Source organism: Haliotis asinina, chromosome 3 (assembly GCF_037392515.1).
Source record: "Haliotis asinina isolate JCU_RB_2024 chromosome 3, JCU_Hal_asi_v2, whole genome shotgun sequence".
NCBI classification, from domain to species: domain Eukaryota; kingdom Metazoa; phylum Mollusca; class Gastropoda; order Lepetellida; family Haliotidae; genus Haliotis; species Haliotis asinina.
This window is the reverse complement of record NC_090282.1, coordinates 43280941-43299704: the sequence shown is the minus strand read 5'-3', so window position 1 is coordinate 43299704 and position 18764 is coordinate 43280941. Positions and strand designations below refer to the sequence as shown.

The window sequence follows — 18764 nt, the reverse complement described above, 5'->3', positions numbered from 1 at the left end:
CCCGCAATGCATTTTGGCACATAGATATTCCTAGTGGTGTACTGGTGCCTTTTGGTAGTTTTGGAATTCTGAATAAAATAATTTTTTTTCGATTCCATGGCCACAAGGTTGACTTAGACTGAAATTGGTTGTAGTACTTCTTTCCGGATCAGAACTCTAAAATCGTTTGATATTTCTTCACCAAACATGGCACACAGATAGGTCTAGTGGTGCAATTGTGCCTTGTGGTAGTTTTGGATTTTTTAAGAAAATATTTTGGGTGTTTTCCCAACAAGTTAGACTTAGACAGAAATTGGTGCTAATGTTCTTTTCTGGAGCAAAATGTTAAAAACCTTTCAGGACTCTCCTTCCACATTTCTGTCTGCACACGAAAACTTTTGACATAACCATAAGTTTACCATTGTGGGGAATATTGATGACTCTGTCTTCTTGTTTACATCTGGCAATGTCCTAGGCCTTGTCTGGTCTGTTGGCCAGAATTGTGACATTTTCGACAGATTTTGTTTCACTTACTCATCAGTGTAGGAGGAGACTGTGTCTAGAGTAACTAACTGAGAAAAGAGTTATACCTGGATATGTGTAAAGGTTGAGATTATGAGTAGAGTAACATGTTTGACAGCTCTGTTTGACCTGATCCTGTACACAGGTTGAGATTGTTGACAACATGGCAGTGGTGGAGGATGACCAGTCAGATCATGAGGACAGACAATCTGAACACTCTGACCATGATGGTGATCAGCCACCAGTTGACCAGGAAGAAGGTGAGTGTTAATGGGAAGTGATGTATCTAGGGCTGAAACCGGAGTGTTTCATTGGCAGGTCATAGGTGGGTTTTCAACAGTGCCAAGTAGATGCTTCCTTCATATCTTTAAAGAGTTAGAAATTGAACACTTATATTGCAACAGGTTGTCATTAATTCTTTTGAAATCACAATGACACGGAAGTATTGGCAGTTACTTATGCAACTCTATAAAGAGGTGTGTGGGTTATAAGTATGGCTACTTGGTAGCTGATGGTTATGTTTCAAGTGCTTCTTTCCACAGGTCAGGCTGAGAGTGACATGGATCTGGATCTCCTGGCTGAGTCTGAGAGTGACAGTGACAGTAGCCGTAGCAACCAGGACAATGCCAGTGTGCAGCGTAGTGCTGTCACTGCAGCAACTGCGGGATCTGATGCAGGTTTGTGGAAACACTACAGATTAAAAACACTATCCAAGCTACTTGCCTTGTTCATTCAAATCATGATCGTTTTATTCCTATGTCACTATTCTTTATTCAGAAGTTTGGCACTTTCCTTATCTTCAGTTAAATTCTATATTTACATGGTCAGTAGAGTGTAAAATCTGAGGTTTTTGTTCACTATGTGTGACAAGGTTTTATCCAGGATGCATCTCCTGTCGCTGTCAAATATGTGGTTCTTAGAGATATGAAGACAGGCTGCTTCATGATAAAGAGGATTTAGTGGTTCCTGTCTGTGACTGCCTGATCATACATTGTTGTTACTGTTGGCATGGGTTAATGTACTTGCTATGAGACCTTGGGTTGCCTGGTTAGGACCAGCGGTAATATGGCTGGAAGATTGCAAACTGGCATAAGCAACATTTACTACCTTCTGTGCCTGTGTTTAAGGTCTGGGATCTCTGGCTCATTTCTCGGAGGACTCCGGAGAATCCTCCAATCAGGAAGATGACTATGAGAGTGAGGGAGGTGAAAGTGAAGAACACGACACTGATGAGTTTGTCTATCTTGATGAGCAACTGGAACGTCGAAATCCACCTGGTGAGTTGAGTGTGTGAAGCCACTTCTAGTGTCCCCACCATGATACTGCTGGAATATTGCTAGAAGCTGGGTAAAACACAAGCTCACTCACTCACTCTCTCTACTGATATTTAGTTATGTAATGGTTTTACTTGTGTTGTGGGAGTGTTATTAGTGTGTACTTGGCTTAGAAACTCCTCAGTAGTGCTGATTCAAATGATGATGAGGCTGTTATATTTATACCTGGCTTCATGTTCTTCATCTTATCGATGACATAAGCTGGCTGTAATGCTACTTGTATGGTGTCAGGTTCCCATGGACAGCGCACCTTGCAGCCACCCCAGACAATGCAGTGGGCTATTCGTCAGCGTGAACCAAGTCTCAACCCACGTGTACCCACAACAACAGCTACAGCCAACAACACTGGTATGGAACTCATTTTGATTCAGCATTGACCTTTCTTGTCTGGTGGGTTATTTAGCCAAACCCATTTTATTACTTGTATTGTTTTAGTCCTACTTCTTTTTGTGTTATTTTCTCATAGTGAAGATTTGGATTGTTGTAAGAGGCAATTAATGGGATCGAGTGGTCAGGTTTGCTGACTTGGTCGGCTCATATCATCATATTTCAACTGCATATATCACTGCTTATGATGGCAATCACTGTATTGTTAAGTCCGGAATCGAATACAGCTCGATTACTTACAGACAAACATCAAACAAACAAATTATGCATCACATCAGTCATTTGCAACGTATTGAGTTGTACATTGTTGAACGACTAGTGATTCTTTAGTGTTTAGATATTCTTGAATGCTATATGCCTTATTAAAGTATGGTTGTCTTTATGGAAATGACTACACAAGTGTATTTTCCCACTAGAAGGAGAGCGCCTGATCCAGCGGTCAGCTGTGTCCCTCACCCAGTCCTCCATCCCCTCCTCCACCAGCAGGACAACTAGGAGGGTGGGAGCCAACTCGGTCGATAACTTCTCGGGTAGGTCTTGTACATACATAGGCTACATGGGTTGCCCTGTTGCTATTGCAGTACAGTTTAGAGTCACTGTAGTGTTGCTTTTCAAAAGTAAGTCCTGTGAAATTTGTTGTGTGTATGTAGCCTTTTTAGCCCACCTCACTCACTGATAGATGCTACCATGATATGTTTCATTTGTGAAGCAAGAGTCAAGCTACTGAATATGGTTAATTGTTGGTATGTGTTTCCTGCAGGTGGCAGTGGTTTGATTTACATTGACCCCTCCACACTCCGTCGCACCACCACTGTGACTGCAGCAACGCCAACAAACCAGGATAATGCTGTAACCATGGCAACTACAGTGGGACAGTTAGCACGAGCGTTTGGTATCATCATACGTCAGATAACTGACATGCTGAATACACTGCCAACCTACGCTGCTACAGCACCCCTGCCTTGTGTTCTCAATGTGACGGAGCAGGATGCAGCAGATTTGCAGGTAATGCCATCTTCCTAATTGTCACAGATGTCTTCATAGGATGAATTTGCTTCCAAATGAAAGTTTGTTTTCAGATTTTTGCTAAATAGTGTCGCTAGCTTGCTTTGGTTAACCTGAGAATTGAGATGCTGGTCAGTGAAATGTTTCCATGGATCAGACAGTACAATAATGATGCTTCAGAGGAGAGACAATCATTTGTTGTCGTGAGACAAATTCTTTGTTTTCCTCAGTTTACCCAAACAATCTGCGGCAACTGAGTCCTGGTCAGGGTCTAGTACAATGTCTTCTGTTACGAAGCATCCACGTGTTAACTTGCCAGACACTACACAGTGCTAAAGCTTTAAAATTGGGAAAGTATTAAATCTTTGCATGTATCCCCAAATGGTCATGTTTTAACGTACCTGATGCTGAACCTGAAAGACCGTGTAACATCAAGAATTGATAAAGTCAGTTCATTTGTCTCAACGTTCTAGTATGTTAGTGATAGAAACTAATATGAATGTTGCCAAATTACATGATTAACAAATAAGAGCTAGTAAAAGGGAAGTTTGGTGCTCATACTGCCATTAAAGTTAACTTGATATTGATTGAGAAAAGAACCATGCAACTATTTGTCACTTAGTCTGCTTTTGCATGCATAATACTATTTGTTCCCATTCACTGTTGGATGCCACCACCTTAACTATATAACCTTATTGCAGTCCTACTTGGAACGCCACCTTAAGCTCACCTGGGACTGGCTTATCTCTGTCATGGACTCTACAGAGGCACAGCTGCGCTTCGGCAGCGCCCTCAGCAACAACACTGATCCCGCCATGCCCACACACCCCAACTACTCCAGCTACATGAGGAACACAAGGGAGAGACCTAACCGAGATGAGCAGCGTACAATTCAGACCATCGACACACGCAGGAGGACTAGATTCGGGGTCATTGGTGAGAATCTATAGTTTCTAGCTGTTTGTCTGGTGTTAGCTTTATACTTTAAAGCTATTTCAGCTGTGAACAAAAATTGGTACCATTCATAAGTCATTGTCAAAGGCTTGCAGTGCTCTAAACACTATCTGTGTAGGGTGCCTTGTGTGTTATCTTAGATTACAGTATTTACTAGCTATAATATAACCAAAATATTGTTATATGTTACATAAGATGATACTCATTTTGGAATGGCACCTGATAAAATGATGGGCACAGTGTGTGAAGCCCATTTCTGGTGTTTCCGGTCATCACCTGTGGTAATATTGTCAGAATATTTCTAAAAGTGGCATAAAACTAAACTCACTCACTGATAAATTACTGATTCCGTTGCAGCTGGCACAGATGGTAATTCTGCTAGAAGAGACTTCCTCAACTATGCCCTATCTCTGATGCGTTCCCACAGCGATGAGCATCTTGATAACCTGCCAGTCATGGACATGTCAGCTCTTAAGCATGTGGCATATGTGTTTGATGCTCTGATCTACTACATGAGGTCAGGACCCGAGTCTGACCTTGATGGAGGCAAGGATGGCATTTCAGTAACTTCGTGGCAGGACCATGAGGAGACAGAAAATGATGACCATGATGACGATATCTCCAACAGCAACATTGCCATGGACTCTGAGAGCTGTGATGGTGACAGTGACACCACTTCTAAGCTAGGTCGGAAGCATCCATTTTTCCAACGCTCAGATTCAACTATATTCCTCGGGTGCCCCCCTCCAGATCCATTCAAAACGCCCCTCATTCAGGCACTTCCTCTGGCAGATCAGCCACATCTTCTTCAGCCAAATTCTCGTCGTGAAGATCTATTTGGAATGGCAAGACCAACAATATTACAGCCCAAACACTCAGTAGATGCCAGTGCTAGCTCCCCAAGTACAACAAACAGATTTGAGAAGTTGCCAATCCATCTTTCTCTGTCTAGTCCCCTGGATGACATATCGGCTAATACATGTTCAATTGCCACCCAGACTGCTCAGTTTCCAGCTGGTGGTACTGGTCAGACTGCTGAAACACCAACACAAGCACCATCAGATGCTCCCATCAGCACTGGGGTCATTGTACGACCTAACATTCCCAGCATACCTTCAACTTCCTCCACCTTGACCACGGAACTGCCTCCAGTGTCATCGATGGAGACTTCGTCCCCAGGTCCCCTTAGTCCTAATATGAGCCTCATGAGGTCTGATCTGCAACAAGCCAGTGTGATTGTACATGCTGGATCCACGCAGGCTTTGCCAGTGCCCCCTCCTTCAGGGTCCATGTCGGATGAACAGAGTCAGGAGATGATGCCTGTGCCCATGGATGTGGCCTCCAGTTCAACATCCGAACCCTCTACACTGCCTTCCTTCAGGTGAGTCAAGCTATAGTTTGTCAAACTGTGTTGATTTGATGTTTCGTGCTACAGGTTTTACCAGTGGCAGTGTCATCCAAATCTTAGGGATGTCTTGACCCATTTTAAAATACTGTGTAACAACTTTTAACGAAAAAAGGCTAGAGTCTGATTTCTTGTGTGATGTGGCTGGAATATTGATGAGGTTTGATGAATATTGATATTGGTTGAACCTTGTATGTGCATATCTCATTGGTGCTGACACATGTCTACCACACATAAAGACTTACCTGTTATCACAGTGTGCAGCGCTATTTCCCACCTTAACCAACATACGAATTGCACATGATACTGATCACAAGCTACGTAAAGAGTGCTCTTTAATGGCTTCAAAACTTGCAGTTCATTCCAATGAGAGGGTAATGTTCTTGATCTTCTTGATCCTTGTGTACTCTTCCTTTAATGGAATGATGGCTGACTTTTGAATTGTTGATGTTCTGATGACCAAACTGATGATAGTCTAATTAGATGACATTCTCATGTATTGTTTGACTACAATATTTCTTGAATTACCCAGTGCTGACCCAGCACCACCTGTGGAGAGCCCAGTGGATCTAGTTGGTGCCAATGAGAATGTTTCCAACACTGTAGACATTGAGACTTCATCAACATCTGCATCCATGTCCCTCAGAGCCAGGTAACTGGGGTTTCTTACCAGAAATTGTTCTCAAAACACTTACGTAACTCAGTACAAAGACACTGTAATTCATTTCTGAACTCGATATATGTTATTCCCAGGTACAGTGTTTTGTTGGCTCATTTCAGACAACAAAGTGTGATTGGACAGCAGGTGTCACATGATGTGTTGTTGGGGCGATGGCGACTGACATTAGATCTATTTGGTCGTGTGTTCTGTGAAGATGTTGGAGCTGAGGTTGGATCTGTGATCAGTGAGCTTGGTGGCTTCCCCGTCAAGGAGAGTCGCTTCCGGCGTGAGATGGAGAAACTGAGGAACTCTCAGCAAAGAGATCTTACGTTAGATGTAAGTGTAGATTCATATACCAGGTACTATTCCAAACTTTATCCCATTTACTAGCCTAAATGTACCAGTTCCTTGTCAAGAATTGTTTGAGAGGCATTCTAAAACTTGTAAGGAATAGGATTGTCTTTATAGATGATCAGATTCTTTATTTTATAATAGCGGTATTTCAGTATAGATGCTTATACCATTTTTAAAGAGTTAACAGAAACCAGATGAACCAAACTTACGAAACTTGTCTAGCTCTTTGTCAGGAGAAAGCCCCCATATCTGGGAAGTCGGTTGTCATCAGTATGGCCTACTGTCTGGCACGTCACAGCTATGATGGCTTGTTGCAGAGTGACATACACGTTATTTGTCATTTGGTTTCTGTTTTGTTTCTGCCAAAGGATGTGAAGTATTTGTAGCTGTATGTGAAGCGCCAGCTTGTCTGCCAATCCATTTGGCAAAGGACTCGTCAGGGGTAACAATTTTCAGCATAGAGTTCATCTGTTGCCCATGACAGGAACTCCTGAGATGATTTCTCTGTCTGTTAAATTTCCACAGCTTGCATTACCCCGCATGAAAACATTTTGCCAAGTGATTCAAATACTGCTTTAACTTGTCACAGTTCTTTCACTTGCTAATGTTTTCCAAGATTCCTGACATGTCCTAATTTCTTTGCTAAGGTTGAACGAGACAGGAATTCCTTGCTGCAGACCACTTTCAAACAGCTGAATACTCACTTCAACCGGCGTACCAGTACTACAGGCCCACCTTTGGCTGTACACAGGGTGAAGGTCACATTCAAGGATGAGCCTGGCGAAGGTTCAGGGGTTGCCAGGAGCTTCTATACAGCAATAGCTCATGTAAGTAGTTATGTGATAAGATGACATGCATCCATCTGTGTCAGTCTTCTCACTGTTTGTAAAGGGCGACAGATGTACGATAGTGTGAAAATATGTTTCTTAGAGTAGGATTCATCCTGAGGCAACAGATGTTTAATTGTGACAAAATTACTCTGATGGAATTCAAAGTTACCTCATCACATTTATAAAGCTTTAGATATACTGGATATACTGAAACACAATGAAAATGCAAAACAATCTTGATTGAGATTGATTTCATGATGTTTGATGTTCAAGGCCGTGTTGTCCCAGGAGAAGCTGCCTTCCTTGGATGGGATCCTTGTTGGAGGAGGGAAGAGCTTTCAGTACAGTGAGTAAAATTTGACATTCTTTTTCTGAAGTCCTCCTTTTCTTACGTGTTCTAACTATATTTTATAATAAAATATTTACAAAAGAAAAACTCGCTTTTGTCTTGTGAGAACACCCTAACAGGTCATGCTGTCATTCTATCAGAAAGATGTGGTGTCAGTACTTCTTCCTATGTATACTGAGCAAAAAAGAGTCAGCTAATGTATGTATGGTTCCTTTACTTCTGCACAGGCACTAGATGGAATTTATAGGCTGAAGTTTTCATCCATAAATTGTTGTAACTTTGTCAGTCCTCCCTGTCATGTGGACTTGAAGCCCTTACTCATGCAACCCTCTTCCTCCCACACGCGGCCTTCCGTCCTTGGCTCTAGTTATCCCTCACTTTCAGCGAAGGATACATTGAAGTGGAATGCTCCACTTCAAGCATGTAAGAACAAGGGCAAGGGGAAAGGTAAGGGCAAGGCGGCTTCTCGGCAACCTTTTCCGACCCTGCCATCCAACATACCTATGGGCAGCTGTCTCCTGTTATTCCTTCAGGAATGGGAGAGAGTTACAGGGATTTGTTGCACACCAGTGCTGAAGTCTCCAGAAAAGGCGGAAATCCTCTGTGCCCTAATCCAGTCATTACTGGACAAGGCAGCCATCAAGGTGGTTCAGTTGGGCCAAGAAAATCCAGGATTTTGCTCCACTTCTTTGCTGCTGACCAAGACCCATGAAGGTCCTATGTAGAACAGGCCTTCAGCAACCCATGCTTACAAAGAAGGTGACTATGCTTGTCATAAGAGGCAACAAACGGTATCAGGTGGTCAGGCACTCTCACCTGGTTGACACATGTCATCGGTTCCCAATTTGCCAGATCGATGCTCATGCTGTTGATCACTAGATTGTGTGGTCCTAACTCAATCATTTACAGACTGCCGCCATATAGCTAGAATATTGCTGAGTGTGGCATAAAACTAAACTCACTCACTCACTCCTGGTTACCAAATAAGAGGATCAGATCCATTCTAAATCTCAAGGGTCTCAACAACATGATCAAGGTGCCGTCTTTCAAGATAGAGACACTCCATTCAGTGATCTCATCTGTGGAAGCAGGAGATTGGCTTATGTCAGTCGATTTCAAAGACACATACCTCCATGTCCTGATGCATCCCGACATAATGAAATACCTCAGATTTTCCTTCGTTGGCGTTTGCTACCAGTTTCGTGTGCTCCCCTTTGGCATCTCTATGGCGCCAGAGCACAGGGCAGCTTTTGTTACACATACCTGGACGACTGGATTCCAAGATTGGTTTGCCACAACTTGAGTCGAGAATCCACACAGACAGTGATTGATATTCTCACCAAGTCGGGTTGGATTATCAACCTTAAGAAATCTGAACGCAGGATCTGGTTTTCTTGAGGGCGAGATTTGAGACACTTTGGGGATTGGTTTCTCTGTCTCAAGAAAGCATTACCAAAGTCCAGTGGATTGCGTTACAATCCCTTCAGTCCCCTAGGGCCTCAACTCGAACTTGGCTTCAGTTGCTAGGCAACATGGTGGCAGTGGTGGACATTGTTTGGCGTACACGTCTGTGGATGAGACCCATTCAGCAGGAGTTAGTACAGCTGTGGTCGCACTTGGAGAATCTACGAGAAGACTCGAGTAACTGCAGAGTGGTTAATTGCTCATGGGAACTTGTCCAAGGGCGTGCTATCAGACGGCCATGTCCTACATCCTGAAGCAGGGCGGCATGGTGATCCGTCACTCCTTCAGGAGGCATGGCAGTTTCTACTGTGGTGTGATCAGTTAAGCATACATGTTATACCTGTTTTTCTCTCAGGGCCGAACAATGTCTGTGAAGATGTGCTCTCACGTCGTGTTCTAGCTCCCCTCGAGTGGTTGCTCGATTATGAGATATTTGGGATTATCTCCCAGTTGTTCATGTCATTCCAGTTGGATCTGTTTGCTTCTTGGGTGATGCACCAGACTCTGGTGTTTTGCTGCCGGATTCAGGATCCAAGAGCTCTCACCTCAGATGCCTTCAGCTATATTTGACTGTGGGCTTCCTTACCGATTCCCTTGATTACCAAGGTCCTTTTACAGCTTGCTACCCAACTGCTTGTGCTTCTCTCTCCTCTTAGTCTAAGCACTCAGGTCAATAGTACAGCCTTCTGTACTATTACCACGGCGACCAAACCTGCTATCCCAGAATGGCCAGCCAGACCTAAATCTCACGATTCATCAGTTCCTGCGTCAGTTGCAGACACAATGCTTGCTTCACGGAAGGATTCCTCTAACGTACAGTCTGTGTCATCAGATGCAGAACTTACCGTATTCCTTAAGGATCGGGTTAGCATATGCTTTCCAGATTTCTACCACCCTAAGATAGATATCACGGCGCCTATCGATCTCTTCTCTTGTTAACCCGTGAAGGTCCCAAGGTAGAATAGGCCTTCAGCAACCCATGCTTGCCATAAAAGGCGACTATGCTTGTCATAAGAGGCGACTAAAGGGATCGGGAGGGCAGGCTCACTGACTTGGTTGACACGTCATCGGTTCCCAATTACACAGGTCGATGCTCATGTTGTTGGTCACTGGATTGTCTGGTCCAGACTTGATTATTTACAGACCGCCGCCATATAGCTGGAATATTGCTGAGTGCGGTTTAAAACTAAACTCACTCCCTCACTCTTCTCTTGTTATGGTGGTGGCAAGGTCAGGCACTCGGCTAATACGCAAACTGTATTCCGGTGGATTGTATCTGCGATCTGTATGTCTGACATACATAAAGGCTTATATCCCCTCAAGAGGTGGATTCAATGTGAGCAGTAACCACTTCAAACATGTATGCTGCTGTTCTGCCCATTGAGTAGGTCTGCTCAGTGGCTATTTGGAGCCAACTGAGCATGTTCATCCATCATTACCAACTTGACAAACACTCACATGATCATGCTCAGTTTAGTCCATCTCTTCTCCAGTGGCCTAAGCTTTCCATGTGACAGCTTCTGTTCACACATGGAGTGGGGTATCTATCAGTTCTCCCCTTTCATTGGTGGTGTTTTTTACTCCCGGTCACCCTTGATTCTCAATGTCTTACTTTTCTGTCCATTATCCACACTTAGTCTGCTAATGCGGTATGGTTAGGGTTTGTTTTGGTGACTTTCCTATATTCCACACCTCCAAACCTGGGCTGGGTGGTCAGTGTCTATATTGGGTATTTTCCCAATCCAGCCAATGAGCATGTAAGCTGTGACAGCTGGGTCCTCGCCTTAGTGATGCCCCCGTCTTGATCTGGTGACAAGTTAGGTGTCTTGTTCGATTTCCATATATTTGTAGATTCGCACTTTGAGTGGACAGGGTTGTCAGACAGAATGCAACTCCCTAATATTTTTGTCTTTGGGAGTCTGTTTAATGCTTATGTACCCCAAAGAGGACTTCTGAAAAAGATTTTTATAAACCTGTAAAGGTTATGAATTCTTTGAAGAAAGTATAAGTTGCATTGATGGATTTTTCAGAAATTCTTCCATAGTGTAGTATTATTGAAGTTTTGTTGTGAGCACAACCTTTGAGTAACATTATTGATGTGCTTGTCCAGATCTTATTCAACGATTAAGATCCAGAGAGCGTGAAAGGGAACGCCAGAGGTCAGCCATACAACGACAGAGGAGTAGAGACCGTGAGCCACGTAGGACCTTGTCATACGATGCCCCGCCCTTCTACATGCCGACTGATGCTGCCAGCAGCGGGTCAGGTGGTGGAAGTACAAGTGGGGTAGGGAGCAGTGCTGGAGGAGGTAGCTCCAGTGCCAGCGGAGGAAGCAGTGGCAGTGGTGGTAGCAGTGATCCCCCGGCAGAGGGTGGGGACACTATCTCACAGTACAGGAGGCAACTGGGGGAGAGGCTGTACCCCAAGGTCAGGTTGCTGCAGCCGGTGAGTAGAAAGCTCTTACTGATTAAGAGCACTTTTTGTGCTAACTCTTTTATGTGTCATCTGTGGTCATCAAAGAAGTATGAGAGAGTTACGTAACTTAGTAAGTTCACAATAATTCACGACCTTTGATCATGGGTTCAAACCAAATACTTTTCAGAGAATGATTTGTAATTTTCAGTCCCATCTTTGGGCTTGATGTGTCCTTCAGCAGCAGCACTTTAAACTTCTCCATAAGCTGACATGCCTTGCCAAAGTATTTTTCCACTCATTAAACTTGGGACTAAAATTGGACGAAACCCTGTTCTTTAGTATTGCAGATTGTGTTAATATAACCTTTTGCTAATATGAATTCTGGTGTTGAGCATGTGCCCTGTGTAGCCAAAAAGGAGGTGGATTGCCAGATTCTAGTCAAAGAAGAATATTGACTGCAGTGTGCAGATGCTCATCTATGTGGCCTAAATAAGTAGTGATTATGATGACATTGTTCCCTGCAGTCGCTGGCAGCCAAAATCACTGGCATGCTGCTGGAGCTGTCCCCAGCACAGTTGTTGCTGCTACTGGCGTCTGAGGAGTCCCTACGTCAACGTGTCGATGAAGCTGTGGACATCATCATGTCACATGGCAGGTGAGTAACCTGCCTTTAGTTGATTGAATTGTCTGTGATTTTGACACCGGTCTGAAGCCCACATCAGGATTTGGTAGTGAACTCTTCAGTCAAGTTTTAGTTTGATAACACTAAACTCTGTTGAAAATAATGCAGAGAGTCATGTTTGGGCTGGTAGATTCAGACTTGGTAAATTATGAAATTGTTATTGGTAATTTGGAAAACAGTTACGATAACAGCACCTCACCACAGTCAACCTCCAGCATAGATCTTGGTGTTGGGATGAAATGATGGGAATAATGAGACTTTGCCTCAGCGTAATGGGGATAATTTAGAACATACCCAGTTATTCCATGGTAGTCATGTTTCTATCCATTGATGTTATTATGAGTTTGTGCTGTACAGGGAGATGAGTGCTGAGACACTTCTTGACCTGGACATCTTCAACCTGTCCTCTGACAAAGCCAAGAAAGGAGGAAGTGGATCAGATCGCCGTAGTGATGGAGAGGAAGAGGAAGACCTGGAGGATAATGCTCCGTTGCTATGGCAACCTGGAAAGCATGGCTATTATTCCCCCAGGCCTGGAAAGAACACTCCTGAGAGGCTTAATGCGTTTAGGAATATTGGCAGGTAGGTGTACTTTATTTACATAACATGTTGTTCTGGATAAAATGTTGAAATGCATCAGTGATTGGAATTCTGGTGATATTTCTCAGTCATACTGTCAACATATGAGCAGATGATTGTTGAAAAAGGGAGGTGTCTAGGAAAGCAAATGCTAAATCATCAGCAGAAATTGAATTATTTTCAGTGTTGTTACTTTCTGTAACAGAGTCATCAGTCTGTGTCTACAACAGAGTTAGATCATCAATGTTTGGAGTTCTATTGATAATTCTCAGTAATAATTTCAGCAAACAGACTTGCCACTTACATGGGAAAAGACAGTATTTAAGAAAGCAAATAGTTCATGGTCCACAGAAATTATTCTAAGTGTATTGTGTCTTTTCAATATTGTCATTTTTTGTTACAGAGTCATTGGCCTGTGCCTGCTACAAAATGAGATCTGTCCTATATTCTTCAATCGCCATGTCCTCAAGTATGTGCTGGGACGGAAGATAGGCTGGCATGACCTGGCCTTCTTTGACCCTGAGATCTATGAGAGCCTGCGCACATTGCTGGAAGATTCGGAAACCAAAGATGCTTCACTGATGTTCACAACTCTCGACCTGAATTTCTGTGTGGAGCTCTGTGCTGAAGAGGTCAGAGTTATTTTATCTCACATTGTAGGATGTTTACAGGATGTTAGGTTACTTTGAGTGAGTAATGCTGATCCCTCTTTGTTCAACATCTTAAATGCCCACCATGTACCTCACTTTGGATGGACTATGTGGCATGGTTGAAATGTTTTAAGAAGGGACATAATACACTACATAAGTGACACTTAACAGGCAATAACAGATTAATTTTCAGTACAAGATGTGAATCAGGAGGCAGTTTATCTTTCATATTTTGTTTTTGTCAAAGAAGCTGTTGAAAACTTCAGTCATATGCTGAAAAAATGTTTGTGGTGTATTCCTTTTAGTAGAAAAATGTGTGATGATTTTCTGATGTGTTTGTACTTAGAGATAATATGTCTAGGTCAGGTAGTGATGTACATATACTGGACTGCTAAATTACATTGTCAGGTGCACCCATGAAGGTAATATGTCCCCTATTATTCATCATTTGGCTTTCATAAGTGTCAGTCTTTAAGGTTGTCAAGTTGTAGCTATAGGTACATGTGACCATTCAGACCCACAGGCCCTCAAGTATTTGTGAGGGATAAGGAATTTTGAAAAATATATATGAACTTTTTGAGATGACCCCAAAGCACGCTTCACAGTAAAATATATCTAGATAAGGCCGGACGCTTTGGTGTACCCCACCCGCCTGCTTTGCTGATCCCTATGCTTCCATCACATGCAATTGATTAAAACTTCATCTAATCAGAACCATGATGATTGGCCTATCAATCACCACTCATGACACCTACCAGTTCTTTATTGTTGTTTCCAAAAGTTGATTGAAAACCAATTTTGACCCTCAACTTAACGATCTAGGCACAAATGGCAGACAGTGTGGGTTAAATGGGGTACAGCGAAGTGTCTGCCTTACCTAGATACATTGTACTGTGAAGTGTTTCAAGTCGGGTGGTCATCTCAAAATGTTTATATTTTTTAAAAAATCATTAATCCTTGCAATGACACGAGGGCCTGTGTTCAGGTCTAGCTGTTATAGGATCAATGAAATGAACACTTATCATGTCCATGTTGTAAGATGGTACAAGACTCAACACTGTCATGATTCTGGTTTGATCAGGGTGGAGAGCAGCTGGAGTTGATATCAGGAGGTGCTGACATTGAAGTGAATGCCCAGAATGTCCATGACTACGTTCGCAAGTATGCTGAGTATAGAATGGTCAAAGTTGCTGAAAAAAGCCTGCGGGTGAGTAGATCCTTTGTGAAGAGTTCATTGTTTTATGTGAATTTTGCAGACTTTTAGTCAATGAAATATATTTTATTGAGTCAGCTGAAGAACCATGCATGACAGCAACTCATTTCTTGGCTTCTTGAAATGGCACTTTGGAGTGTTTGCTCTTCACAGAGTGTTTTCACTGTATATTGTATGTTTTCTAGCACATCAAGGCAGGTGTCTTTGATGTGATACCACAGAACTCACTGGAGGGGCTAACGTCAGAGGATCTGCGGCTGCTCCTCAATGGTGTTGGTGATATCGATGTACAGACGCTTATAGGGTACACCAGCTTCAACGATGAGAGTGGTGAGTCACTTCACTTTAACAAAAGATTATGTTATGGAGATGTAACGACATTTACTATGAACTGGGTGTTTTTATATCATCAGCTGTGCCCATGGATTATTTCTGACTATAAGCAGGCAAATTATCCTGCCCATATAACGTTCAGCCCAGGTCAAAGTCTATCAGTACTTGTGTACTGTGTTCTGAGGTGTAGCTCAGTTGCATTCGAACATTAGCTGTCTTGTGAATAAAATGAAACATGAAGGTGAACGTGAGATGAATGCAATGTTTCTCTTTTGCTGCATAGGTGAGAGTGCTGAACGGGTCCAGCGCTTCAAGAGATGGTTGTGGTCAGTGGTGGAGAAGATGACCAACCAAGAGCGACAGGACCTGGTCTACTTCTGGACATCCAGCCCTGCCCTGCCAGCAAGTGAGGAAGGCTTCCAGCCCATGCCCAGCATCACCATCCGCCCGGCAGATGATGACCATCTCCCCACAGCCAACACCTGCATCTCCCGGCTGTATATCCCTCTCTACTCAACCAAAGTTATTCTTAGAGCCAAGCTCTTAATGGCAATCAAGACCAAAGCATTTGGATTTGTCTGATCATCTAATCCATATGTATTAGCATCAAAATTGTGCTAGTGGCTTTAAACAAATGTATTGGAGAGGCTGGAAATGCACACAAACCTGACATAGATATAGCAAATGCTGTCATGGAATTTGGATGGCTTTGGAGAGAGGATGTAAAGGGAGGTAACCTTGTGTTGCAGACATGGATGCTTCTGTGACATGGGTCAAGGTCATGGCAAGGTGAACCTGTGAAATTGTGCCAATATTAATATCTTGACAGACTGGACTGGTGTGCCATGTTTGAAGTCATGGATAGTTAAGGAACAAACACTTGATCAATTTGGTGATACCAAACTTTATCCTATTTATAATGTCTATGTCTAACAAGGGCAATACAATACCTGGGAAGTGCCTGATGGAAGTTCCCTGTGTGAATGACTTAGAGGCTGGAGGGAGCAGCTGCTGCCTTTTCACCATTCTGATATGTCGGAATATCAAGAACCAAGGATCTACAACTACCAACTTCAACAAGAAAACAAGAGTGCAGCTGATCAAGCTCAAGGACTGTTTATTGTTCGCTTTATCCCTTTTGTACTAAGTGCAAGGAAACATAGGTTTATCAGTGTTGTGTCACAGTGTCTTATATGTATATTGTTCAGTCTCTTTTTTCCAGATTTCTAATTCACATGGATTTAAAGAGCCATTTGTGTTAGTGTTTGAAGGTTTGCAAAGATACCTATATGCACAATGTGGTTCAGTTCTTCTGCAGTCTAAATATTTAGAAACCCTTGTCAACATCACTGAGCCAGGGTTATTGCAGGGGGTTAAGGATCAAGCAATACTGTCACTGTGAACAATGAATATGATAATCAGTACCATAATTTGCATTTAATTACCTTTTCAGTGTTCTGATTGTATACAGTTTTATAACAGAAATCAGAGGATTTGTGAGTATATTTGTGTGATGTGTGTATGCTAGAATGAGGACATATGCAAGTGAATAGATTACTAATTCAGATGTATGTTCATACTAAGAATATTGTCTTTCAGACTCAAATTTTCTCTTTGTTGTGAAATACCATTCCCATGTGATGTGAGAGCGTTTCGGACTGTTTCAATGGTTTTATAGAGATCATACAAAATGACCAGTTCTTGTCATGAATTACACAACCTTCAACCACAGACAGTATTTGTAGATGAAACATGTGGAACTGATGTTCTTCCAGCATCAGTACCATTCTGATATTCTCTTGTTGGAACATGGCCAACAGATCATGTAGTTTTACCTTAGATATATGTAAAGAGAGACTACCACATATATCTGCAAAAGCCAGTGTTGTGAGTGTTGTGACTTACTGACGGTGCTACAGCTTGCTATATGATCTCTTTATATGACTAGCTAGGACATGCATGGGACTCATCTGACAGACCTACAGTGTTAAGGGAAGAACCCAGCAGTACTGGCACTGGTGCTTGTCATGGTATTTGGAGTACTTCATGCACACACTCTGGGATGACTCAGATTGCCAGTATTCAGAGCTGAGAATAATCACTCAATTGTCTGTGTGAATCGGGTGGCTAGAGTATATAGTACACAGATGCCCATTGGGTGAAACACTAAGCAGAGTACTTATTGTGTCACTGAACTGATGTGGTTGATGCCCAAACTCATTCTGCAGAACACAGAGATAAAGCTATTGCAAGGAAAATCATCTGTTTTTACACTGACATTTTTGTCAGTACAAATTGTGTATCATATGAATACTCTAGAAAAATTGCTTTAAAGGATGTTTACTTACACTTAACACTGATTATTAGTAAGAATCGCTTTGAAAACATTTGCCTGGTAAATGGTAAAATAATAAGTATTCTCGACATCAGGCTGGGGTGGGGATTTTCTTCCTTGCTATAATTCACTTAAGTGTCTAAACTGTGTGTATGTGGGGGGATGTGTGTCTGTGGAAGTGTTCTGATGGTTGACACTGTTGTGCAATGGCAGACAGATGTGTCCTACCAGCCTATTGTTGTGCCTGTGTAAGGGGAAAAGAGGGAACAAACGCAGTGTTGTAAATTGTCATGGTTGGAATTTGTATGTATGTTTATTTTCAAAGATGTCTGGCAGAAGAGATGTTTCAGACAAGTGACAAGTTTTATGACAAAACCAATGCATTTACTGTTAGACTTGCATTACCAACAATAATTTGTATGATAAATAAATGTATCAAACAGTGACCTTTTGTGGGTGTTTTATTCTTGATTATGTAACATCCCAAGAAAAAAAGCCAACATTACAATTTCACATGTATGTATTTTATAAACCACGAAGAAGCTTTTTTGGCTCGCTGTTATCTCTTCACCACTCCGTATTATATGATTATTGAGTAGATCTGTTATCTCAATGATTATTTCCAATATCATGAATACCACAAATCCCATGCCATGAATAATGCACATCCATATTAATAATCCAATAGTAATCCGGTATTACAAGTATTCCATGTCATGAATAACACAATATCCGGTATCATTAATTGCTCAACACGAATACCCAATGTCCAATATCATGGATAACACATCCGGTATCAAAAGTAGCCCATATCCAATATCATGGCTAACACATATCCGGTATTACAAGTATTCCATGTCCAATATCATGGATACCACACATCCGGTATTACAAGTATTCCATGTCCAATATCATGGATAACACACATCCGGTATTACAAGTATTCCATGTCCAATATCATGGATAACAAACATGCGGTATTACAAGTATTCCATGTCCAATATCATGGATACCACACATCTGGTATTACAACTATTCCATGCCCAATATCATGGATACCACACATCCGGTATTACAAGTATTCCATGTCCAATATCATGGATAACACACATCCAGTATTACAAGTATTCCATGTCCAATATCATAGATAACACACATCCGGTATTACAAGTAGTCCATGCCCAATATCATGGCCAACACACATCCGGTATTACAAGTATTCCATGTCCAATATCATGGATACCACACATCTGGTATTACAAGTATTCCATGTCCAATATCATGGCCAACACACATCCGGTATTACAAGTATT

General features: G+C 42.2%; 1 protein-coding gene across 4 annotated transcripts in view; it reads left to right on the top strand.

The window, feature by feature from the left end:
- The window catches only part of LOC137278065 (E3 ubiquitin-protein ligase UBR5-like), a 39784-nt gene extending 21887 nt beyond the window's left edge, over nt 1-17897 (top strand). For 3 of the 4 annotated variants that reach the window (XM_067810145.1, XM_067810146.1, XM_067810147.1), the window contains exons 32-50: nt 647-761; nt 1044-1178; nt 1629-1778; nt 2067-2183; nt 2639-2752; nt 2983-3227; nt 3929-4163; nt 4539-5562; nt 6119-6238; nt 6367-6583; nt 7249-7428; nt 7705-7777; nt 11355-11689; nt 12184-12314; nt 12699-12923; nt 13324-13552; nt 14652-14777; nt 14969-15113; nt 15400-17897. In XM_067810145.1, coding sequence (XP_067666246.1) covers nt 647-761; nt 1044-1178; nt 1629-1778; nt 2067-2183; nt 2639-2752; nt 2983-3227; nt 3929-4163; nt 4539-5562; nt 6119-6238; nt 6367-6583; nt 7249-7428; nt 7705-7777; nt 11355-11689; nt 12184-12314; nt 12699-12923; nt 13324-13552; nt 14652-14777; nt 14969-15113; nt 15400-15698 — 4215 coding nt within the window. In that variant the 3' untranslated portion in view covers nt 15699-17897. The remainder of the gene's footprint in view (nt 1-646; nt 762-1043; nt 1179-1628; nt 1779-2066; nt 2184-2638; nt 2753-2982; nt 3228-3928; nt 4164-4538; nt 5563-6118; nt 6239-6366; nt 6584-7248; nt 7429-7704; nt 7778-11354; nt 11690-12183; nt 12315-12698; nt 12924-13323; nt 13553-14651; nt 14778-14968; nt 15114-15399) is intronic. The other variant, XM_067810144.1, reaches the window with a different exon arrangement.
- Nucleotides 17898-18764: the final 867 nt, after the last annotated feature.